The sequence below is a fragment of the Pygocentrus nattereri genome, chromosome 11, assembly GCF_015220715.1.
Source record: "Pygocentrus nattereri isolate fPygNat1 chromosome 11, fPygNat1.pri, whole genome shotgun sequence".
Lineage (NCBI taxonomy): Eukaryota > Metazoa > Chordata > Actinopteri > Characiformes > Serrasalmidae > Pygocentrus > Pygocentrus nattereri.
Genome location: NC_051221.1, coordinates 33877508 through 33904236, shown reverse-complemented (window position 1 = coordinate 33904236; position 26729 = coordinate 33877508). Strand labels below are relative to the sequence as shown.

At 38.3% G+C, this 26729-nt stretch overlaps 1 protein-coding gene across 1 annotated transcript; it reads left to right on the top strand.

Annotated features, from left to right (window-relative positions):
- Positions 1-703: 703 nt before the first annotated feature.
- appl2 (adaptor protein, phosphotyrosine interaction, PH domain and leucine zipper containing 2) lies at positions 704-26725 on the top strand. Its single transcript, XM_017706754.2, has 21 exons — positions 704-830; positions 5022-5120; positions 7295-7354; positions 7610-7681; positions 8510-8597; positions 8808-8849; positions 9330-9388; positions 9732-9878; positions 10080-10162; positions 11029-11181; positions 12696-12884; positions 16262-16304; positions 18246-18302; positions 19261-19355; positions 21829-21978; positions 22332-22384; positions 22574-22748; positions 22885-22921; positions 23037-23192; positions 23762-23809; positions 23915-26725. The coding sequence occupies exons 1-21, from the start codon at positions 777-779 to the stop codon at positions 24044-24046; spliced, it is 1992 nt and encodes a 663-aa protein (XP_017562243.1). The 5' UTR covers positions 704-776; the 3' UTR covers positions 24047-26725.
- Positions 26726-26729: the final 4 nt, after the last annotated feature.

Below are 26729 nucleotides of genomic sequence, written 5' to 3'. Positions count from 1 at the left end.
GCATGATCAAGCATGACTGTAATATTCAGTTTGACTGTCCAGTGTGACTGTATTATTCAATGTGATAGATTCAGATTCAGATTCAGATTCCTTTATTGATCCCAGGGGGAAATTGCAGTTGTTACAGTTGCAGCCATTTATATAAAACAATAAACACTTTAATAATTTAATTTAATAATTTACTATATTTATTATAGCATTTATAGCATATATATATATATATATATATATATATGTGTGTGTGTGTGTGTGTGTATATATATATATAGTATATGTAGTATTTATTATAGTATTATTTATTATAGTATCCTTAGTGTGACTGTATTATTCAGTGTGGCAGTATCCTTCAGCGTGATTGTATTATCCAGTGTAACTATATTATCCAGTGTGACAGTGTCGTCCAGTGAGACTATTATTTATTGTAATTGTATTATCATGTGTAACTGTATGATCTAGTATGCCTGTATGGTCCACTGTGACTGTATCGTCCAGTGTGGGGCGCTGCTGGATCACATTCAGAGTGTATGAGAAAAACTCGGTGTCATTTTGTGTAAGTTCGTAAATCAGTATTAGTGCTAACGGAGTATCTGTGATACTTTCATTTATGTGTTGATTAAACTATAGGTTTTCTGATGGTATTATAACCTTTAAAATGTTTACGTTAAGTCATCATGACCGGTCTGGAGGCGGGTCTTTTCGGTGACCGGTCGCGCACTGCTCTCTGGGTAACCGAGTCCACGTCTTCAGTAATTCAAGCAGCATCACTTGTTAGCAAGATGCCGGCCGTTCATAAATTACTGCTAGAAGAAGCCCTGCAAGACAGTCCTCAGGTAGGACAAACACTTCTCTGCTGCAGTGCCTGCTGTACTACAGGCTGTATTCGCAGTTTGTGGGTCATTTTATCTGCGGACTTCGTGAACTGTTGATCCCGTTTGTCCAGGCACCGCTGATGGGAGCTCACTGAGGTCGGTTAGTGTTTCATTCTGATCTTACAGAGCGATCAGAACAGGCTGATGTTTGTCCAGAGTAGAGGACACGACTGGGTGATCTCGATAGGGTATTAAACAGCAGCGTCTGCTTGTTTTCCTGGAGTAAAGGCCACGGAGGAGGAGGCGAGTGAGGGAGTGAGTGAACGCATCCTGCATGTCAGTTGTTTACGACTTTCCCAGCGAGCTACAAATGAGCAGATCAGTGCAGAGCAGAGTGCTGCGTTTTCCACAACGGCCATGTTGAGTCGTTTGCGAGACATTTCAGCTAGAAGTGTCTTGTTTGCATGCGATCAGTCTAAAAGCGCAGGGCCTGCAGCCGAGTCCGGCAGTCTGGGAGGGGCCTGATTAGCTGGACTAGCTGAATATTATTCTGTGTGACAGACAGGGAGCGACTGTCAAACACTGTCTGATCCAGACTGGAGACAGACCACCGCACACTTACACTACACTGCGCTGAGAAAACATCACCCAGTTGACTGTCCCTGCTCAAAAAGACTGTTAGGATCTAAACCGGATGGTTTTTCCTTCTAATAGGAATTGATTTTTTATTATTAAAGACTTCTAGTTTCCTGTAGAGCACCTTTAGATCCCATTAGGAAGCCATCAGAGGCATCTATGACCAGTCTCAGATCACCTTTTAAAACATTAGGATCCTTTACACTGTAATATCAGAAAAACAAAAAACACATTGACCCCTGGACACATTCAGGAACCTACTGAAACGCTCTGCTGGGGTGGTGAATCCGGATTCATACAGTAGCATATTTATATATGATGATGCTAATGAATTACAGCCTAAAATCTCAATGTTTTACAGTATAAACATTTTAAAAAGTTAAACTAAGATGCAACTTATACACTACTCTGCAGAAGTCAATAGGCACCTAAAGAAAGTAAGTCAAAACAGTTTTTATCGGCAGTAAGCACATTTATGCTGGTGAAACACTATAAATAATAAATAAATTAAATTAAATGCAAAAACCCATTAGAAGAATGTTTGTTTACTGAATTAGAAGAATATAGTTACAGGAGTTTTGAAACTTTGAAAATGGTTATGCTAACACACTCATGCACATACAGTCATAATGTATGTATATGTGCTTATTCATAATCTTGTTAGTGGTTTTTAACAAATAAACTGCCCAGATAAATAGCTTTACATACAATTATCTCAGATGCCTGAGACTTTGGCACAGTACTGTATACAGTGAACCTATTAGGTAGATGGACCTCATAAAGCAGGAACTGAATGGAAGTGAGTGGAAGGTGAAGTGGATGGTGAGTAAATTCATCAGAGGTTTCCAAAGTCAGTTGTGGAGTCCCCACACTATTCCTGTGATCTCCTTCTCTGAAGCTCCTGGTGTGCAGGGTCAAGTGAGTCAGAGTAAAACTGCTGCTACACACTGTTGTCAGAGGAGTTTGGTCAATCAAACAGCTGTTGAAAAGTGTCCATGTGAAGCCCTGAGTTGGCCTCTTGCACTCAGTTGGCATTTCAAATGTCATTGAAATGCTGTATCTTGTGACTTGGAATGGTTGCTTTTTGTTCTCATAGATGACACCTGTCTTACTAGCAGCAGATGTGAGAATATGCAGTAGGGATCAACATGTGAAACTTAATGTGCCAGACATGCTAACATGTCTATTACAGTTTTCACGATGGTGAGAAGTTGGGTGATGGTTTGGATTTGAAGAATAGACTTAGATTTAGACCTTCAGTGCAGGGCCAGCTGTTGAGTTGTATGGGGTCATGGCTCTTTCTAAGGGGAAAGCTCTTCTTTTAGGGCAAGATATTTCATACATGTGGTGACAGTAACCCACCCACCACTGTACCACTTTAAAATAATTACAGCACCAGTTAATGCCTTATTCCTACTGTTTGTCTACTGTAGATAAGCTACAAATAGGAAACTAGAGAAAGTGAACTGTGATAAGTAGCCTACTAGATTGGTCTATTTTAGACTGTATTTCAGCTTTAAACCTGTAGATGCAGATTTCTGGACTAGTATACACTCATCAGTTTAGTTAGCTGACTTAACTGATTTGTTTTTGCAGATTTGACCTCTGCAAAAAAGCATTGCATAATACAGCACAATCAGCTGCTCCTAGTTATTGCTACAGACTCTTCAGTGTGCAGAGAGCATGCTGACAAAACTTGTTCACATGAGTGTTCTGATGATTCACAGAAATTCAGGCCTGCTGATGAATTTCAGGCACTCCTGAATATTTATGACACTGAAATAAGATCCAGTTAGCCAAACTAATCCAGACATCCATAAGTCCAATTATGGTTAAAAATGAGACTCCTTAATATGTGAATTTTCTTTCTAACAGCAGTGTAATTTATAGTCTAGGTTCATTTGAATAACTGCTGCTGTCATGTGTGTAAAATCTTGCAGTTCTAAGTAATTGGAAGGGTGGATATAATTAATCAGGTTTGGCAAGTCTGAAGTGTCGTGCTCAAGTGTCGTGTCTTCCACCTTCGGCTCTATGCTGTTTATTCTATTATTAGTCTAATGACTTAAAACACAACTACAGAGCCAATTCCAAAAAAACAGTATGTGAAATGCAAATAGAGTATCAATGACAAGAGCATTTTTACCCCAGTGTTATATCACCTTTCCTTATAACAACACTGAAGCATCATTTGGGTACTGAAGACACAAATTGATTCAGTTTTGAAAGTGGAATTTTTCCAATTCTTATTCTTTAGTTGTGCAACTCTACAGGGTGTTTGTTGTGTTATTTTGCATTTCATAACATGTGTCACGTGTTTTCAATCTTGAGGCAGGCAGGCCAGTTCAGTACCCACAATCTCTGAATACTTAGTTATGCTGGTGTAACACTTGTAAAATGTGTTTTGACATTGTCCTGTTGAAAGAAGCATTGATATCCCTGAAAAACCTGAATAAAAATCCTTTTCGTCGTTGGCTCAAAGAACATCACACACATTATTTCTATAAACAGCCTGGAAGGTTGAATCATGAGACCACAGTCCATTTCTGCTGTTCATCAGTCCATTTCAGATGAGCTTGAGCCCCGAGAAGTTGGCAGCGTTTCTAGATAGATAGATAGATGGATATATAGATAGATACATACACACATACATACACACAAACACACACACACACACATACTGTAGTGATCCCGAAGGGAATTTAGCCTTTCAGGATGTTGTTGACTTATGGCTTCCACTGTGTAGAGTACAGTCTTAACTTGCATTTGTGGATGCAGGGATGTACAATGTTTACTGACAAGTTTAGCAAAGTATTGTTAAGCACATGTGGTGATGTCCATCACAGAAATACAGGTTTTTAATGCATTGCTGTTTGAAGGATCGAAAGTCTTGGGAATTCAGTTGTATCACATTTGATATTATACACAGAAAAAAATTGGGCCTCATTCATCAACTTTTCTCAAGGTGAAATTTAACTGTTGAAGATTCTGACATTCACCAGTGTTCTCTTATTTGGGATTTGTTCATAGGTAAGAGCAGCATGTACACACACTCAAATGTACAATGGTGTGAACATTTCTGCAGTATAAGAACACGTCATAAATCTGACGTAGACTTTTTTCTTATGACCTTTCTCAAGAACAAATTTAAGAAAACATTTAGATATTGGTGAATGAGGCCAATTGCCCTTAAAGTTGGAAGACAGATCAAAGTGGATTTACAAATCACTGCTTGCTAGTTTTATTTGCATGTCATGTCCTGTCATAACCTCTTTGGAGTTAGCTTTGCACTATTAACTGTTCTGTAACTACAGTTAAACTAATAGGTAAATTATGTTGTCATGAGAGTGAAGAACTGAGGTGTGGGCCCGCATGCAGGCCCTTAGTGATTGAATGGTTAACCACATTACATTCAGTTCTGCAGAAGCCTAATTATATTCTTCTTTTGTTTGTGCTTGAGCCACACCCGCGCCTACAGGTGTTGAAGACATTTAACCCATGTCTGTGCTCTTTCACTGCTCTGTCTGCATGACTGCTCAGTTTGATTTAGTGTGTCTTGATCTGTTTTGTATGTTTCAGACTCGCTCACTGCTCAGTGTGTTTGAAGAGGATGCAGGGACTCTCACAGACTACACCAACCAGCTCCTGCAGTCTATGCAGAGAGTGTTCGGGGCACAGGTACACAAACACACTTTACACATATAGTGCCTCGACAGAGGAGTCTGTGGATGTATATACCAGAAATATACCATGTGCTGCATTATTGAGTAGAGATGCAAACTGTACAGGTCTCACAATACAATACTATCACAATACTTGATATGATGATATGATTTAGTTGCGGTAAATTCACAATATGTAAGTTTTGCAATATGACGTACTGTTATGTTACTATTTATTACTTTTGACTACAAATTATTCCTCCAAAGAAAGTTCACACTTTGTTCACCTTATGTTAATCTCTTAAATCCTTATTTCAAAGCAAAACAGGCCTGTGCAGTAGATACGTCAACAACAACAATAACAAAAAATGTTAGTCTTGTATCATATTTGACTGATAGCATCTTTTTGGTTGTAAACAAACAACAATTCAAATGTAGTTTCTGATTTCTGTTGCTCCGCACCCAGAAGCAGACAGTGTTATCCTCTAATCTTTCCAAACATTCATCAAAGTACATCCACTGACTGTAGACTTGGTCTCACCAAAAAGATCATATGAATTAAGGCAGAAATGCGTTTTGGTAATCTGTCAGTCCAATAGTGAGATTAAAATACATTAAAAATATTAATAATAAAATGCCAGTACTTGGGTTTCCATGTAGCATTACAGTTTTTAAACCCAAGATGATTTAACATTACACTCTAATGACTTTTCTCCCACATCAGTTATAAACTTGACAATTTGCTAAATATATATAAATGTGGCCTGTGCAAAAGTTGTGGCACATTTTAGATTTTATGTAAACTTAGCAAAGACATAGAAATTGTGCCCTAAAGTGTGCAGAAAAACAGCATATTTAAGTGTGTTTCCTGTACAAATTGTGTTAACTTATTTTCACGTAGATCAACAAAACATGTTATTTGACTGGGGGTGTTCTAACTGTTTGACTATGGGAGGCAAATCCAGCCAAAAGGGAAATGAAAATGAAAACAATAAAATGTAAATGCAAACCTCTTTTTGCCATTTCTTTTTCCAAACATCTGCGCAAATATCCTGAAATATAATTGGCTGCAAATCTGACAAAATTAAAATGAAAATGCAAAATGGATAAATCAACATTAAAGTGACCGTCTGTGATTCAGTTTTCGGTGCTGACGTGCTTTAACTGTCAGAATAAAAAGGCAAAATGAAAACGAACATCACCGCCACCTGCTGGAGATTCACTTTTCATTTTCCAGTTTTCATTTTCTTTTTCTAACTGACCAACATGCAAATATATGTTAATTAGCACTAGGTGGGGCTACGGGGTACGTTTTAGGACATCCTTACCTATCTGTGTCAGAATCGCCATCATTTCTCAAGATAAAAGACTTTGAGTCTCCAGAGAAAACACCGTCATGACTCAGATCTGGTGAAACTGAACATCAGATCAAAAGCTGTCAGACCAAACGGCCTCAGAGAAAAGGTATCAGACCAAATACAAGCCTGGTCGAGCACAGACTGGATTGTATAACTTAGAAAACAATTGTGTATCTCGATATAAATGCCAGTGTAACATTTTCACAGTTTTTTCTGAGGCCGTTTGGTCTGATACCTTTTCTCTTGGGCCGTTTGGTCACCAGATCTGAGACATGACGTGTTTTTCCTCAGATGGCTGAGGATGTCCTAAAATGTACCCCGTAGCCCCACCTAGTGCTAATTAACTTATATTTGCATGTTGGTCAATTAGAAAAAGAAAATGAAAACTGGAAAAGTGAATCTCCAGCAGGTGGCGCTGATGTTTGTTTTCATTTCATTTCATTTTTATTCTGACAGTTAAAGTGCGTCAGCACCGAAAACTGAATCACAGACGGTCACTTTAATGTTGATTTATCCATTTTGCATTTTCATTTTAATTTTGTCAGATTTGCAGCCAATTATATTTCAGGATATTTGTGCAGATGTTTGGAAAAAGAAATGGCAAAAAGAGGTTTGCATTTACATTTTATTGTTTTCATTTTCATTTCCTTTTTGGCTGGATTTGCCTCCCATAATTGATAACTGTTTGACAGTTTTATGTATTCACTTGTACTCAAGAATGAAATAATCACATTGTCAATTTGTAGAAATCATGTCTAGTTCATCTCTCTTTCTTTCTTTCTTTCTTTCTTTCTTTCTTTCCTTCTTTCTTTCTTTCTTTCTTTCTTATTAGAATGAGATGGCTTTGGCCACAGAACAGCTCTCCAAACAGTTACTTGAGTATGAGAAACAGGTAACATGTCTGTGTGTTCTATAATTTAACAGGTGAATGTGCGTTGATCTGTCATAGTCAGAATAGTGCTGAATCAGCCATTCCAAATATAATGTAGCAGTGACAAGTGATGCCTTGTTTTAAATTTCAGATGTAACTGTAAAAGGTTTCTTTATGACCCAGAGATGTCACAAATGGCTGTGGGTTGACAGATGAACACTGAATTATTCAGTGTTTTGGACTTCGAGTATTTTTAGGGTTTCTTTGATGTTGCAGAACTTTGCTCTGGGGAGGGGAGATGAGGAGGTGATCAGCACGCTTCAGCACTTTGCCAGAACTGTGGAAGAGGTGAGGGCTCTGCCTGCTGAGTCTGTATGTGCATCTGACTCTGGGATTGCATCTCTTTGAGTGCTTGTTATATATATATATATATATATATATATATATATATATATATATATATATATATATATATATATATAAATAACACATGTGTTTGTAGGTCTAGCACATAGCTGTCATGCCAAAACCTCGTAACTACAGTTTTGTAAAAAATTTGAAATGCCAGCTACTGATTACATGGTGTGAATATTTCATGATGAATGGAGCAACAGCAATAGTTTAAAAATATCTTTAAAAATTTGTGTTAAATAAATGTACATTAAAGAAGAATTTTTTTTTTCCTTCCCCAGTACAGTTAATAGTTTGGAAATAGGAGGTTGTGTGATGACAGTGATGATATATTTTAGTGTAATTAGTTGTGAACGGTGAGCAAGCTCAGCTGGGTGGAGGCGTCCAGCAGCAATGCAGGTGGAGAAAGTGTGGGGTTCCAGCAGTGGGCACAGTAACAGATGGCAGGTTTTCCCAGCCAGCAAGGTCAAGGTTTTAGATACTGTGGGCTAGAAACTACTGCACAGACGACACAGTCCTCTCACCTGCTGTTAAAAACCATTTTATTTTATTTTTTTTTAATTTGAGGGAAGTTGAATATTTTCAGGCTTATAGCCTAGGCAGGAGTATTATATCCTGTGTTATTGGTTGTCTTAGATAATAGCAGATGAACTGTGCATTGTTTTGTTTTGGCTGAGCTTTTCATTTTGCAGTGTTGTCAGTAAGGCTTGTAGTCATTATTTTATTTTCTATTGTTCTCATCTTCTTTCGCTCTTATTCTCTCAGCTGAATGCTCTGCATACTGACCTGGCCTCTCAGATTGCCAACAGGATGGTGTTTCCCGTGGTGCAGTTCAGAGAGAAGGACCTGACTGGTATGGCAGTGTTAATGCTTGTAACACTTATTAAAATGAATCAAGCGTCCTTCTCTGTTGTGTTTTGATCTGGGTTGCCTTTCTGCCTACATACACTGAAGCTTTCTGAGACGGAATTTAAAATAACTAAATATTGACAAATATTTCCTTTCTGGATGTTTTTAGTGGCATTTTGGAATTTACATACTGTTTGTTTGTTTTTTCTTTCAGAGATAAGCACACTGAAAGAGATATTTGGAATTGCCACTGATGGTAAGGACAAACCAGAGGATAGGGATATTTTTGTGTGATTGTAAGGCTGCAGAACGAACCTTATTTTTATGGTAATAGCAAATCGAGTTGCTGCGATGAAAACATCATTAAAGGCTGTGATAACAAAATAGATCAAATTATATTACGTGTACCCAGTGAGAGTGATCAGTGGGAATGAAGTGTTAGAAGTCTGAATCCAGGTCTCATGCATACAGAGTGACTGACTCTGCTGTAAAGCCAGTCACAGAGTGCACACACAGAAACTCAAAGACTGCCATATCCTTCTACCCTATTGATTATTATCTCTGTCAATGGAAATTGTGTGAAGTGGTAACGTCTATTGCCACAACAAATAACCATAAGGAGATTTAGAGAAAGTGAATATATATTTCAGGGAATGCTGACTGTTTTTCTCATAGTTTTACAAGTGCAGAAAATGACCATATTGTGTAAAATGATACTTTTCCTCTTCCTCCTTAGAACACGAGGCAGCCATGGTTAAATACAGTAGACTCCCCAAGAAGAGGGAGAATGAAAAGGTGGGTAATTCAAGCAGGATTCATCATATTTTTTCTGTTCGATATAAAGGCTGGATGAAGACGACATATGTGGCAGTTACACAACACAACACCCACACACGCACATCTGAGCCGCTTCTCCTTCTGGGTCGCGGGGGGTGCTAGAGCCTATCCCAGCTGTCATCGGGCGGAGGGCAGGATACACCCTGGACAGGTCGCCAGTTCATCGCAGGGCAGACAGACAGACATACACATTCACTTACACCTAGGGGCAATTTAGCATGTCGGTTACACAACAGAAACTGATATTTATATAATTGTGCTTGTATGTATGTGTGTCTCTGTGTGTATCTTTTGCCCCCAGCTGAAAGCAGAGGTTGTGCGGGAGGTGGCGTTTTGCAGAAGAAAGCAGCACCAGGCCTCTATGCAGTATTACTGTGCTCTCAATGCCTTACAGTACAGGAAGAGAGTAGCCATGCTGGAACCCTTGCTGGGATACACACAAGCACAGGTCTGAGAGCAGTTTTATTTTTTCTTCTGAACTTGATGATCCTAGGTCTTACGTGGGTGACTTCAGCCAAGAAGCAGAAAGAACATGGCATAAATTCATAATACATAAACATTTACAAATTTATTTTGACACACGCTCAAATATTATTACATTTACAGCTGCATATGCTGTTCTGTCTTTATTCTTACCTCCCTCACACAGATAAACTTCTTTAAGAAAGGGATGGAACTGGTTTCCAAGAAAATGGACAGTTTCTTGGCTTCTGTGAGCAGCATGACTCAAAGGTAAACAGCCAGGTTTCTAAATAGAGTGTTTTATACATGCAGGATATTTATATGCAGTACTGGGCAAAAGTCAGAGAACAGTCTTCATTAATTTAATTTCCAGTCAAAATATTTCACTTATATTTCAGGAAATATTTATGAGGAGATGTAATACATAATCCACACACATAAGGATGGGGAAAGTTAAAGATAAGTGAAAGAAGCAAGCATTTTTCATTGGAGTTCAAAGATAAAGAGAAAAGGAGACTCCTAACAACCATTCGAGACCTGGTAGACCATCAAAAGATTAACAAGCTCCACTTTTGCTTTAGAGCTGAAAAATCCACAGGTGTTTTTGTCCATACTTCCACTGTGAGAAGACACCTTAGCACTACGAGTCTGAAAGGATGTGCCTCTGTGAAGAAACTGTTACTGAGAAAAGAAGAGAGACAAAAAAGAAGAAAATATGCAGATCAAACAAAGAAGCTAATGATGTTCTCAGTACAATGGACTGAACACCCCAGAGTCCAGTCCTCAACATCATTGAATGTGTTTGGGATTATTTGGATTGTGCATCCAACTTCTAAAACTGAACTTTATATATGTAGAAAAAAAATCCCTGTAGACTTATTGAAAAACTGAAGGCAAGTATAGACAAAAAGAATACTGAAATTTTTGATATTTAGTTATTGAAGTTTCTGTGTATTTTTTAATGTGTTTTCAGCTTCTTTTTTTCCCTAGACACTATAAAACAATCATTTCTGACCATTAATTAGATAAATGAAGGCTGGTCTCTGACTTTTGCACAGTACTGTAAATTTCAGCTTTGTTATTGTGACATTAACACAGAGGAGCTTTGTTGCATGTTTCTCTCTTTGTCTCTGAAGCATCCAGGCTCAGTTAGATGCAGAGGCAGAGAGTATGCGTTTGTCTCAGAGAGAGTTGCTGTCAGTGGAGGACACGGTGTACATGCCTGACCACGACCTGGTGCCCATCAACCGCACACTCATCCAAAAAGCAGGCTACCTCAACATTAGAAAGTAAACAACTCTTCTCTCTTACATTGTGTGTCTTATTTGTTATCAGTGGAATCCTTTGCGTGTGTGTGTGTGTGTGTGTGTGTGTGTGTGTGTGTGTGTGTGTGCGTGCATGTTTTCCTTTTAAAAAAAAAAAGAAACTTACCTGATAAAAAGTTGCCTGTTTGCTGTTTTGCTGGCAACATTGGCTTTTAACAAGGGACGTATCCAGTGTTCCTCTGACTTCAACAAGAGGGACATTTCCTAGCTCACAGACCACCATACATATCACCATATAACATTCCACAATAATTTTTATCATTAACCCTATCAAACTTAACTTCTGATCAGCAGTACATTACGAAACATTGGCAATGTCCTCTCTTACTCATTAAAATCTGCCCTCAGTGTAGGTGTGTGTGCCTGCCTATATCAGCATATAGAGTGGGAGCACTGTGTGTGCTGCTATGAGATTTTCTGCACATTCAGCACAGAATTAAGATCGCTCAGGGTTTAATATTTATTGGTTTAATCAAATAATATTAAAAATGAGTGAAATGTGTAGTATGCATCTCTGCATTAAAAAAATATCTGAGTTTGAGAAATCACAATTTTATTAGGATAGATAATATTAAAAGTCAGAAATAATTGCTTTTAGCACTAAAGAGTTAAAAAAGCATTTTTTTCAGAAAAGTACACTACCGTTTAAAAGTTAGGAATATATTAATAGTTAGAATATATTAATAATTGCTGTGTAAATACAATACAATAAGGCAACAGAAGTTATTTTGTTCATTTCAAGTTATTTGAGAACACCAAGACCTTATTAAGTGATATATAAAATATTGTACTGATCTACTTACAGTTTCATTAATACATTATCTGCCTGGGTTTTGACTATGCATTCTGTACATTCATTTTAGTATCACACGCACATACACCATCGCAACCACTCATCCTCAGTCACTGGAGCCTATCCTAGCTCTCATTGGGTGGAACGCAGGATACACCCTGGACAGTTCACCAGTCCATCGCAGGGCAGACAGATACACACACCTAGAGGCAATTTAGCATGTCCAGTCATCCTGACTGCATGTCTTTGGACTGTGGGAGGAGAACATGCGAACTCCACACAGAAAGGACCCAGGTCGCCTGGCTGGGAATCAGACCCAGGCCCTTCTGGCTGTGTGGCAACAGCACTACCTACTGAGCCACCATACCACCCATTTTTTGTATAATGTCATTCTCAATGTTTTAGGACTTTCTCTGTCATTATAGGATAATCTGCAGCTCTGTATAGCTGGCAACCTTTTTCATCATCATACAAATGAAGTTCCACTGTAGTAGGATCATAATAGAATCATTTTATACATTTTAAAAATGTATGTCCCCAAGATAATTGATTTGATTTTAACAGTAAATAAAAGCGTAAAACTACAAATATCCAAACTTTTTTATTGCAAATTATTTCCAAATTATTTTAGTGTCTCAGCCCACATCCTTCCGTTTATTCATTCTCTCTCTGTATTCTCCTGCAGTAAGACGGGGCTGGTGACCACAGCCTGGGACCGGCTGTATTTCTTCACGCAAGGAGGCAACCTGATGTGCCAGCCGCGTGGTGCAGTGGCAGGGGGCATGGTGCTGGACCTGGACAACAGCTCTGTCATGGCCGTGGAGTGCGAGGACAGACGTTACTGCTTTCAGATCACATCACCTACTGGAAAAACGTATGGCAATGAGCTGTTTGTGCATATATTAAAACCTGTAATATGCTGTGGGGCACACCTCTGAGAGTGGTGTAAAGGTGTGTCTTGCATTGGGTATTGCACAGCTTTTAGCCAGTACCGAACCATTTGCCACCTTCAGAGCTGAGAATATAACTACCTAGATTTGTATGAGAAAAGAATAGAGCCGTGTCTGGCTCCTGTCTGCACAATAGCAGCCAGTAAAGAATGTGCATGGTAGTGTTCTTGTTGTTCTCTGAGCATGTAAAAGTGCTTGTGAATGATGATGATGGTGCAAATGGCTGTTTAAAAAGATATGCTTCATTCAGATCAGCATGTGCTTGCTTTTAGTGGCGCTGGAATTTTGACTTTATTACATTTGCGAGAGAAATACGTCACAGGTACCGCATGCTTTTAGTGGCATGTCATTCATGGCAAGTTGCATAAAGTTCAAAATCAAAGTGCAAAAGCAACGTGGGAACATTTTACTTGCCTATGTTTTGATGAAAGATGACTAGCTTACATAGTCAAAACACTGACATTGAAGAAATTTCAAGTTTTCATTTACACTTTGATATAGTTCCACATTTCAGATGTTTATAGTGCTTGGTATCTTTTAAACATACTTTGTAAAGCAGTATAAAGATGCGTAAAGATTGCATGGGTTCATTCACATCAGTGAACGCGTGTGCTTGCTCTTAGTGGTGCAGATATTTATGACTATTGTTAACACTTAAGTACTGAAAAAGATGAGACAGTATATACAAATAAAATCAGAAAGCGGTGATTGGTACATTTTTTAAACAGTACAAAGACAAGATATTAAATTTTTTTTTCTTCTTTCTGAAACTGATGCCTGCAACATGTTCCAAAGAAGTTGAGACAAGGGCACTTTTAAGCATAGGAATGTTGTGAAACGTTCAAAGACATCTTAAACAGGTGAAGTCATCATGCTTTGCTGTAAAAGGAGGATCCAGGAAAGGCTTAGTCTGCATCAGTGAACAAGCCAGCCGTTTAAGAACATTGGGCCTTATTCACCGACTGTTTGTAAGAAGAAATTTCTTCTTAAAACCCACTTACTCATTTTTCACAAAGATTCTGAGACTCACCAATGCTTTCTTGTTAGGGATTTGTTTTCTGATAAGAACAGGACCTTCACACGTTCAAGAGAACAAAGGTGCAAATAATTCTGCTGTTTAAGAGCACGTCATGAATCTGATGTAGACTTTTTCTTAGGACTTTCTCAAGAACAAATTTAAGAAAAAAATGAGGAAAATATTGGTGAAATATGCCCAATGTGTCAATCCTCTGCATTGCAAAATAAAAAAAGATTCAGGGATTCTGGAGAAATCTTTTGCATAAAAAGCAAGGACAGAAACCACAAGCTGTAGAATGCGGTGGTTGGTGTAGTGTAGTGGGTAACACCTCTGCTTTCTACGCTTTAGACTAGGGTTCAATTCCCTGCCTGGGTAAGCACCCTACACTATACCAATAAGAGTCCTTGGCAAGAGTGTCAGTCAAATGCCATAATGTAATGCCCGTAACCTTCGATCCCTCAGATGGCACGACATTAAAAAGTGGCATGCTTCTGTGATGTTTATCAGGATGTGGGCTCAGGAATACTTTGACAAACCATTGCCAATAAACATGCTTGTCGCTGCATATGCAAATTAAAACTGCTATGCACAGCAGAAGCTGTGTACCAACAGCATTCAGAAACGACTCAGATGTCTCTGGGCTTGAACTTGAGTCAAACTTTATGGAAATAATGGATGTTGAAAAAAGTTGAAAAGCTTGCATCTGTCATGGTGTAGGGGGACATTAATGGGTAACGTCTATATCTGTGAAGGCAAATTTTATGCTGATAATTATATATACATTTTGGTGCAACATAAGCTTTCTACTAGATGACGTCTTTTTTCAGGGACGTCCCTGCTAATTTAAACGTGACAGCAGCCACGTACTTTAATGTTACAATGGTATGGCTGCTTAGTCAGAGAGTGTGAGTGCTGGACGGGACTGTCTGCTTTCAAATTGTGTTTTCAAAACTGGATCGATTGGTGTCTGCAGTGAAACGATTATGAAATGTCTTGTGCTGTAATATAATACAGGCTGAACAGAATTTACTAATCACTGCTTTCTGTTTTTATTAGCATTTTTCACAGACTGTCCCAACTTTTAGAACTGAAGTTTGCATACTTACAAGTCAGTGTACATTATTTAGCCTGTAAATTAAGACAATTATATTTTACTTGTAAATAAATGTAAATAAATTCCACTCTTTTCAAACAGACTGAGGTAGTCAGTATGGAGATAAATATTTTTTTTTGGATAACATGAAAAGCCTTATGTGAAATGGCTTAATCTTCCATCTGGTTACTGTCTGAGTTTGCAGTGCAGGATATAGAATTAGAGTACACACGGTTAGAATGAAGATGCATGGTAGAAAGAAAAAAAACTTTATCCAGTCATAGTCCTCACTTTACTGTTGTCCTTTTATTTATTTATTTTTTGCTGCACACCACACTTTCGCAGTCTCTTTCTACTCCTCTCCTGAAGTGTACCGTTCTCTTTCTGTCCTTCCATCTATAATTTATCGGCTGACTGAATACTCAAGAGTCGGAGGCTCAGCTGCTAGAGCTTGTCAAAGGCCAGGGCAAGATGCTCTTATCCAGAGAAGTTTTGCGCGCATATATGTGTGTGTGTATAAATAACATGCTAATGTCAGATGGTTACTAATGTATAATAACCTTATTATATGGTTATAATATATGGTTATTATATGGTTATAATAACCATAAGTTGCTTGTGAAATGTGTGATGGATCATCAGGTGTTTTTGGTTACCTTTTCATTGACTTGCTATTTTTGATCTGCTTTTCACACAACAGCTTATTTCTAGCATCCGTCCTGTGAGAGTAACACCCCCAAAATCAATTTCCTGTCACTATGTTAGTGTCTTCCTAACTGTGAGGACGAGTGAGATGTGCAGTGGGCTTCAGCATGCTGGCTGGATGCCAAGGAGAGTTAGAGATAGAGAGACTTCTCAAGAGCATTGTTTAATCTAAGAGGAAATAATTATACAGACATTTCCTGTGATATCCAATCTGCTTTGTTACAAGCTGTATGCGAACACAGAACAGTGGCTGACAGATGCTACTGAATGCAGCTCCAGTTCAGACTCTGAAAAGACAGACTGATATTCCAGCGATGTTTTTTTTTATACGTATTGACATGAGACGATTGCGGTCACAAATCTGGCACCGGCAATCGTCCTTCAGCGTTAGCCATGTCTTAATTAATTGCAGCTTTGTTGGCTTTTATTGTTTTCACAGATTATTACTGTGATGAAATTAGTTCATTTCTGCTTTCTAATCCCAGGTCTATGATTCTTCAAGCAGAGAGCAAAAGGGAATATGAAGAGGTGTGTTACTTTAACATTTTCCACTATTTCATGCCATATTTTGACCTCTACAGTTGAAGTTGACCAAAAAAAAAAATCTAATTTACATAATTTTCTGACTAGCCAAAATCAGTCGATCAGCCAAGACATTGTTTGTTGTCCAAGTTTTGTTAACTTAATTTAGAACTGGAGCTACAAGGCTAACAGTGCTAACAAACACTGGAAATCAATAGTCACCCAAATTGTTTCAGCAAATACATGCCCAAAACCGCTTTTAACTTGCATAGACACAATCGGGTTTTAAGCTGTGCAGACGATTCAGTGTGGTTTAGAGCACAGTATGACCACAAAAACAAAAATGTTGATGTGGAGCCAATTAGGATAATCAAAATCACCATTTCCATGCAAAGTTACTTTGACGGTGCTGAAGGAATCCACAACACTTGCTAAGTGAGTGTCCTCAGAAAATCAATACAATGTCTGATTACAAGTTTGAGGATTACTGTTATGGCCAACTTATTCCAATATGTAGATGCTGTAAAAATGATTCTGCGCTTATCTTAAAAACACTGTGTCCGGCTGCTGCTCATACCTGGTTTCATAGATGGTAGCAGAGGCAGGCAGGTAGGGAGAAAGCTTAAGTGGCAGGCAGGCAAGCAGGTGGTACACAGTGGAGTAAATCCAAATTGTTTGTAATCCACAAAAGATAGGGTTAATCCAAAGTATAAGTTCAAAGTTTAACACAAATTCCAATGGGTTTTCTAAATTCCAATGGGTGTAGTTCAAATGTTAAGGTTAAAGCGGTAAAAACTATTCAATTACTGCATCTTCCATTGTCTAACGGAGACTGGCTACCATGTGGAAGACTTTTTATCTTCTTTATCATCTTTATCTGAACAGGTGGCCTAAGGCCGTGTCAAAATAAAAGTCCTAGACTAAAACCCAGCAAGCAAAACGAGTCTGAATTAAAAATTTTAACTAAATTGGGCTCCAACAATGACTTTTTCTGCACAAATAAGTCTGTCAAATATGATTGAACCTGAAAATACACATAAAGAAATGCATCAGTGACTTTTGGACCATGTTGTAGCTTGAAGCTAAAATTAGCTTCCTGTTCAAATTTTCCTTTCTATTCTTTTCCACCTTAAAGGGTGCATAATTACATTATGGCACCTCAAGCACCAAACGTAATTGGAATAAGAAGCTGCCGCAGAGGAAGCCAACTTCAGGCTTGTTCTCTTAGCCACCAGTGGCATGACAGTAAGTGAGAACAACACAGGAGATAAAGTAAACCGTGCTTATGTTAGGTTTATTTTATTAAGTTGCCATCTGTAAAAATATACTTGGCACAGCTATAGATTTTATATCCTGCTGAAGATCTTCCTCACCTCATCTTCATCAGCTGAAAAATGATCAGCTCATGCACAGAGATTTTGCTCTGTAACTTGAACATCTCTTTTGATAGTTTATGCTTCATTGTCAAGGGCCAAAAGTTTGCTTGTGTCTGCATCAAAAGGAAATCAGTAGTAAAATATCAGACTGCCTGTGGATTCCTTTGGTCCGTCTTTGCAAAACGGCATTTTTATAGGTTTATCTTTATACGATATGCAACTTTCAACTCTTACTGTAAGTAAGCTTTAGGTATTACTGTGCTAACACTACAAAGCTGCGTAGAGACATTTCTTTTTTCTACACATTTTCATAGCTTATCAATGTAATTTGAAGCAGATATATTAAGATTTTAGACATGTGTTACTGGAAAAGGTTTAGGTGACACTTTACTTCTAGTGTTAGTACTGTTACCCTGGCTGCTCCAGTTCTAAACTAAAGGAGCAAAACTTGGACCTCAAACATGTCTTGGCTGATCTGCATTTAGGGTTACTAGAAAATCATGCAAATCTGATTTTCTGCTTAACTGTTTCTTGAAGTAAATGAACTATATTGTCCGTTTCCTTTTCACAGTGGATTTGCACCATCAACAACATTTCCAGACAGATCTACCTGACAGACAACCCTGAGGTACTGTCTCTCTCCACATGTCCACTTAGGCACATTGATCAGACATGGACAGACATGCATCCAGACGTATATAGTGTAGATAAGGACAAGGATGGACATTTCCTGTAAAAATACACCTTTGCTAACTTTGCTTATTTGCATACTTTGCTAATTTGACTGATTGAGCTGGTGGAAAGTAGAGCTGACATCCCTCAGCTTGTACTGATGGGGAAGGTTTTTAGTTTTGGCACAGTCTGTGAGAGAGGGTGTTTGACCGTTCTAAAGCAAATATACGAATGGACTTTGATCTGCATTTTCCAGCTGCTAGTGATCGTCCTGGATCACTGCTTAATTAGTGCTTAAAGCAGAATGTGCCCAGTCTTATCCTCGGAGGGTTGCTGTGGCTGCAGGTTTTTATTTCAAACAAGCAGGAGCTCAAATAACTACTTAGTGCTTCTGCTTGATTGGAATGAAAACCATGAAAACCTGCAGTCACACCTGCCCCTTGTGGTGATGATTGATTTGCCTTAACACTTAGGGACACTGGTTAATGCACCCTCCCTCATTTACCTATGATTTCAGTGTTGTAAAACATTTCGGATTATGCTGCTGGATCACTTAAAACGTCTTACCATGTAGTTACAGAGATAATGAAAAAAAACGGATTCCTTTGGAATGAAACCGTTTACCTCTCAATTAAATTGTGTTTTATTGTTTCAGCTTGCATGTATGTTTTGGGTCAGCGTTGTTCTGTACTGTCTTGTACTGTGGCTTGTATTTTATCATTATTTCATTGAATGAATGTACTTTCCTTTTTTCATTGTTATTTTTCATTTTTTATTTTAATCTGATTTTCAGCACTTCAGTATTCAGTAACTTTGTTTTTTTTGTTGTTGTTGTTGTGTTTTTTTTTTTTTTTTTGTTTTTTTTAATTATTTAATTTGACTTGATGTGAATAGATTCTGTTCTTTGTTCTCAGGCAGTGGCCATCAGGCTGAATCAGACAGCCATCCAGGCAGTCACGCCCATCACCAGTTTTGAAAAGAGAGCAGAGGGCTCCCCCAACCCTGACAGGTCACAATGATACTACAACAATGTCTGTTTACACTGTTATATTTCAGGGCTTTATTTATGAAATGAACTCTTCAAGGGAGTCAGATCACAGATGGTTTTCCTGATTTAACACAGCTGACTGAACTCCCAGGACAGACCGTTCAGGTTTAGGGGCAGAAATACTTGTGATCATTGTCATGATTTGTTAATGTAAATACAGCATTGGCATGAAAATTCTAAACAAACATGCACTTCTGTCATAATAACAAGTCTGAACATTAAATTCTTTTTAAGAAGCGTTTGTTTGTGTTAGCATCGTAACAGGAATGTCAGAGTTACATTAGCACCGAGATAATGTAGAACTATTTTACATTTTATAAAAGCCCTGTAGCATAAACACAGACACTTGATGCTTGTAACAGACATCCAGGTGACCTATTCTATTTGTGTGGTGCAGTTTGGGTGTTGGTTCCTTCAGTAAAGATTTGAAGCATGTTACTGAATATATCTGGAGCCTATTTGCTTGGCTATATCCCCAACATATGTGAGAGAGAACAGAATCGGGTCCAGTTAGCCAACAGAAAGAACGAGTAAAATGAGTAAAAGGAGTATACTGTATTTGTCACTAACACAAATACAGTTATGTGCAAAATAATAGCAGTCTAACATCACTAATGTGTTGTAAGGAGGGCAGCAAAGTTTGTACCTGCTGGTTTTAGCCTTTGCTCAGAGAGTAAAATGGGTCGTTCCAGACATTGTACCAAAGAAGAAAGAACTTTGATCAAGGAGTTGATTGGAGAGGGGAAAACATATAAAGAAGTGCAGCAAATATGATCTCAAATGCTTTAAAATAGCAAACGAAACACGAAACACGTGGTATAAAAAGAAATATTACCATCCACGTGGAACATAGCATAACAAGAATGGCAAAGAAGCATCCAATGATCAGCTCCAGGGAAATCAAAGAAGATCTTCAGTTACATGTGAGTACTGCAACAATCAGAAGATGTCCACGTGAAGCCAAACCATTTGCAAGAAACCCTCGTAAAGTACCATTGCTGAAAAAAAAGACGTGTTGAAAAGGTTACAGTTTGCCAAAGAACACATTGACTGGACTAAAGAGAAGTGGCGCAGTGTTCTATGGACAGATGAGAGCGAGTTGCTAATTGTTCTTATTGGGTCTAAAGGCTGCAGTTTGTGAGATGACCCATAAACACTGAATTCAAGCCACAGTACACTGTGAAGACTGTAAAACATGAGGTGCAAGCATAATGGTTTGGGGATCTTTCTCGTACTTTGGAGTCGGGCTCATTTGTCGCATACCAGGCACCATGGACCAGTTTGAATATATCAAAATACTGGAAGAGGTCATGTTGATGGAGAAATGCCCTTGAAATGGGTGTTTCAGCAGGACAACAACCCCAAACACACCAGCAAGCAGGCAGCATCCTGATTTCAGACTAACAAGATTGATGCTATGAAGTGGCCAGCCTAATCCCCAGACCTCAGTCTGCTGTTTTTGATGCAAAATCAAAATCCAAGAATGCAGAAGAACTGTGGAAATGTAGTCGAGTCAGCTTGGGCTGAAATATCTGTTCGCAGGTATCAGATGTTAGTTGGCTCCATGCAACACAGATGTAAAGCAGTTAAAGAAATAAAGGTTATACAACTAAATATAAGTTCAACGATTAACAGAAAAGCTCAATCTGTAAACAAATTTCAGTTTATACTGTAAATATTCAAGTTTGTAAAGGAAAAAGCAGACGCTGCTATTTTTTGAACAGCCTATTATTCTTTTTTCATTTTCAGTTTAAAAATTGATATTTTGTTCATGTTTTAATTTGGAATTGAATGTGCAGTACTCCCAGTGCCTTTATGTATATGGAAATAAATGCAATTATGAGGATTGAGCTTTTTCTCAGTTGTTTTAAACACACTGCTATTATTTTGCACATAACTGTATGTAACATTGTTGATATGTGACTTTATGTAGCTGCCCTGTCCATCAGAGACATCTGTAAAACTGCAGCTGTGACAGTGAGTGTATGAAGAAGGTATGAAGGCTGGGTTAGTGGGAGTGTTTTTTTTGAGTGGAGGGACGTTTGTTTGTCTTGAGTAGTAAATCCGTACAGTCTGTAAAATTACATGCTTTCTGGAAGACTTCACATTTCACAGTTTCTCTGATGGTAGATACAGTGACAGATACCATACATGTGAACTGTCTAAGAATATGTAGTTTTGTTTACTACACCCTCATTAAAATACAACCCAAGTTCAATTTTAAACTTTTTTTTGCACATGATTAAAAACTGGCTCAGCTCATACTCACATGTTGTTAAATAAACTGTAGCCCAAATAGATGTATGTATGATTTGCAAAATTAAGACAGTTGCATTCTTGTAATTGCTGGAAATTCACCACTTTGTATTTACATTTTCTTTTTTAATGTAGAAAACTGGATTGTTCTGAATTAAATCTCAAAATGTCATTGCAGGGCTAAACCAGGTGGAGTAGCTCACAGCAGCGTTAAGAAGGCCACTACTGTCCCAGAGCCTGAAGACCTAATCGCCCCCGGAACGCCCATCCAGTTTGACATAGTGCTGCCTGCATCTGAGTTCCAGGACCAGAACAGAGCTGGAGGGAGGTCAGAAGATACCTCAGTCATTTCACTTGTGAAAGATATCGTTTTCTCAAACTGAAGCTTGGACCAAAAGGATTTCCAATACTGACTCACTACAGAGATAATAGTTCAGTCCAGAGCTAAGATTAATGCACATTTAGGAATCCATGTTTGTTCATTGTTTTGACTGTATCAGCCCTTAAATCTTAAATCATTGTTTGTATATTACACATTTCTTATGGTCTCTGTTTATATAGTTTATAGAGCTAAATTAGAGTTCATTTATTATCTACTGTCTCTATTTACCATTTTATGTGCTTTATTAACATTGCTTGACTTGTAAAAATTCTTTCTTTTTTCATGACCCTTCTACACAGACGCACAAACCCTTTTGGCGAGACAGAAGAGGAGAGCTCTTCAGGTGCTGATGGTGAGACATCACAGCTGCCTCTTTCTTTTCAGCTGTTCATTTGTTGCTGATAGATAAGGTCAGAAAGGGCCACATAACGCCATAATGGAACGCAAAGACCTCAATTTAGCTGCGCTTTGGCTCCCTTTATTAAGATTGGCTGAATGTTGTGTTGCATCTTGATCCTCTTGCTCTCTTGTGTGTGTGCAGATTCTTTGCTACAGCAGGTGTTCGCTGTGCGGTTTCTGGGCTCTATGGCCGTGCGCTCTGGCCACACACAGGAAGTCATCTATGAGGCAATGAGGCAGGTGCTTGCAGCTCGAGCCATACACAACATCTTCAAAACCAGCGAGTCCCACCTGATGGTCACCAGTAGCTGCCTCCGGTGAGTTTGGCATTCAGAGCAAGTCTGATACAGAGACACAGTCACACCTTAGATTTAAAATCAACACTGAAACATACTGGCAATAGAAAGATGAAAGAAATTTTGTACTTTTTTTTTTTTCTTCTTTTCCCAACAGCTTGATCGATCCTCAGACACAGGTCACTAAAATAAGTGTAAGTGAGTCTCCCTTACTCATAAATGCCATTGAGGGTAGATCTCATTTCTGAACTCTCTGACTCTGAACTCCCTCGTTCCATCTTAATTCTCTCCTTCTTTCCTCTCTATCAGTTCCAGCTAAAGGATGTTACTCAGTTTGCAGCGCACCAGGAGAACAGCAGGCTGATGGGCTTCGTGGTGGAGGGGAGAGACTGGAGTGAAGGAGCAGAGGAGGGACAGCCCTCCTTCAGTGCCTACATCTTTGAGAGCAACACTGAGGGAGAGAAGGTGGCTGTTCAGTTCTGCTGATACCCGACATGAGCAGTGATTTATAAATCACTTATGTAATGTAGAAACAGTGAAACGTGACCAATGTTTTCTACAATGCAGGAGTGTGTCTAAAATCAGGCTCATGGAGTAAAGGTCTTTGTGTGACTGTAGTTACATGAAAACGTGGGACAGTATTTTTTATTTATTTATTTTTTTTAAGCAAACTCATGATCAGTCACAATATTTAACCTTTAAAAGAGCATATTTTAGAAGAAAAAAAACACTGAAGAATAAAAAAAAACCCTTGTTTTCAAAAACCAAAATTGTTTTAGGGTTTGAGAGTATCAATTCTCATTATAGTACCCTACATGATTGTGTGTTTATCTTGTTACTATCTCAAATGATGCATTGGGTTTAAATAGATCAAAACACAATCCTTGTAACTATCTAATGTCTGAATTGTGTAGGGCTGCAGTTGGAACTATTTCAGTAGAACAGTCTATATATGTATACATATAACCGTGTTCATCTTTAAATTTGCTTTTTATTTTATATTTATTTTTACTTTGTTTCCCTCTCTTCTACAGATCTGCTACACAATAAACTTAGGCAAGGAAATTACAGAAGCGAAGAAGGTAATTAACATCTTTGTTTGTTAGGATAACCACACTGAAAATGTCAGATATAATAATATACCTACATTATTGGTTTAACCTTTAAACTTCCACCACCTGCATTAGGACCCAGAAGCTCTAGCTCAGCTGATGAAGTCAATGCCTCTGACTAATGATGGGAAGTTCCTGTTGTTGGAGAGCGAGACAGGCGAGGCAGCTAATGGAGGAGGACAAGAGGACCTGGAGTCTGAGGCCTGAACACTCCCCACCCTCAAGTTAGATTTATTAGCTCTCTCAAAGAAAGAGTGCTGATCCAGGCTCATCTTTTACCTCTCATATCCTAATGAAAGGAGTGGGAGGAGACCCTGGATCAGCACTCTGCAGTGTCAGACGCAAACTGACCCTCTGCTCTACTTTATTCCATAAGCCTGGATTCAACATGCCAATTTTGCTCTTAAACAACAGTTAGCAGTGTTGAATGAATTTTCGCACCTAACAGAGTTTAGAGATTTGGGTATACAGTGAATTTACATTAGTTTATGCAGAACAGACCAATTAAATACTTCTGCTGAAGACCACATGGATCTCCTGTCGTAATATACAGAAAAATTAGTACGTTTAGATGAGAATCCTGCAAATTATTACTGATGGTCTTTTCAGTGTGCCCTGATTATCAAATTAAATTGGCAGCCAATCAGCTGAGGTGCATGTTTTTAACATGTCACTGCAAGAAACTTAACCACAGATTGACTTGTCTAGGCCTTAAAGCAGATTTTACACTGTAGCTGCTCTTCTTCATTATAGCTGATCGTACAGGACAGTAGGACAATAAATGGTCTTACTGGCTGCTATCCAGTCTTCAATAAGAACTGAGATTAGAAGGGGGGAAAAAATGAGGGGGGCTTCTTAAGAGCACTGAGGTCCTAGCTTTCTATGAGAGGATAAGTTGATTGGACTGGATCAAAACTGACCTCTAACAAGTCCTCTTCACTCAGTATCTCAGCTTACCTCTGTACTGCGGAGCATGATTTAAAAGGATGCCGTCTCTAGTTTATCATCATAGTTGGGTTCAGTGTTTTTGGCTGCTGCGTCATAGAGACTGTTTCTTTCTGTAAAGAGGTACAGGGGTCCTCTTACTAAAAAAAAAAAAATTAAATAAAATAAATATCTGGTCAGTTTTTGTTTACCAGGGCTTTGAATTTCATAGTTACAATTCATCTGCTAAATAAGTAGCAGTAAAAGGAAGCCTATGCAGATGTTATTAATTACTAGGCATCAGGGCATCAGTTTAGACCTTCCAGCTTAGCTAGACCTACTCTCTTCATTTTCTGCTGGTATAGAAATATGTAACATGTTTTAAGCACAGAACATGGCTGCACTTCCCAGAGTTGTCTTGTAAGACAGCATTCCTTAAGAGTTTGGTTAATTGCACTAATGTAAGTAGATAGGATTACTTCTTTCTTTAAAATTACAAACGGTACTGTAATGTGAAACTAAAAAAATATTATACTGTAATTCAGCTAAATTCCGTGCTATGGGTGGTTATTATGCAGATGCTGAATCAGGGTCTGCATCCCCTTCACAGACTCCAGTGCTGTTAGATCAGAGGCAAGCTGCAAGCTGTTAAACAGACTATCCCTGCAAGACCTGTCCCCTGTTGGCTGTATGTATGCGTGTATATGTGTGTGCAATTTGGGTGAGAATTTGCTGCAAGACAGCTTCTTGACCAAAAGGATTTGAAAGTCTTTGAACCTGTGCTGAATTACTTTTCTCAGACATGAAGGAATAAGAAGTGTATTTTTACTCAATAATCTCATTCCATACATTCTCCTCAGGTCATTTTAAGTAAATGTCTTTTACATTCATTTGTTTAAAAAAAAAAAAAAATTCCAGAACACTAAATAGGTGTTGATATTAATTCTCATTTCATTTTTTATGTAGGAATGTGTGCAGTGCTCTGTTTACAGTGAGTGGCATGCACATTTAGATTGAACGTGCAGTTTACAATCATTTTATAAGGGGTTTAAAATACTCCACAAATACTAAATAGCAGCGAGTGGAGTTTGACACTGCTGGTAATTAGTTCAGTATAAAATGAAGATTTGTTGCATAGAGGCTCCTGGTACAAAGGCTGTCCATGTTAAAACTTTGACACAGACAACGATAAAGTTAATAAGATGGTGGCGGTGAATACTAAAAATATTGTATTTTTAAGATGGATAATATAATGACTATAGAGATGTTAGCTCATTTCAGAATCACTTCTCTCCAAACAAGCACATCATTGAGGCTTTTTTTGTGGCTCCCTGACAACGCTGTTTCTCCTAAAGGGCTCCCCCCCCACCACTCCTAAATATTCCTTATTTAATATGCTTGTTTGTCTGAATTGAATGATGCGTGCCTATGAGCAACTTCTTTTCCTGCTGTAATCTGCAATATATACATAAGGAAAATGAGTTTGGTGCACTTCAGTATTGTACATGAAAGCAGAATATACATGAGATTTTGTTTTCCAAACAGTAATTACTGGCTTATGTAAGAATGGTGGCAGTTATATGCTTGAACCAAAAGCAAGCTGTTAAGAAAAGGCTCAGTGGGTGGACAGGAACTGGCTCATTTTCAGTGTTTATTGGAGCCTGGAAAAGACTACAACAGACTGAAGTGCATGTAAACATGTCTGTTTCTCAATAACAGCATCTTTTGTTTTGTCTGCTGATAGACTGTACCATCAGGAGGTTAAAAAGGCAAATAATAGCATTTGAATAAACTGAAAAAAAGAAGCGCTCTCAGAGCAGAACTGCTTTCGGTGGAAGAAAACTTTGGGTGAAATTTAATTTGGCATTGTCTATTGTCATGAAGGCTTTGCACGTTTTTCTTTGTCTTTTCTTAAAAACAACTGTAATAACATCTTTAATAAAGCTATGTGACAATTTCTAACTCT

Bases quoted from the DNA above. Each gene is read 5' to 3' on its own strand.
- appl2 (XM_017706754.2), top strand. From the start codon at position 777: ATGCCGGCCGTTCATAAATTACTGCTAGAAGAAGCCCTGCAAGACAGT. The intron at 7,682-8,509 runs GTGAGGGCTCTG...TTATTCTCTCAG, and splicing joins TTGCCAGAACTGTGGAAGAG to CTGAATGCTCTGCATACTGA. The intron at 9,879-10,079 runs GTCTGAGAGCAG...TCCCTCACACAG, and splicing joins TGGGATACACACAAGCACAG to ATAAACTTCTTTAAGAAAGG.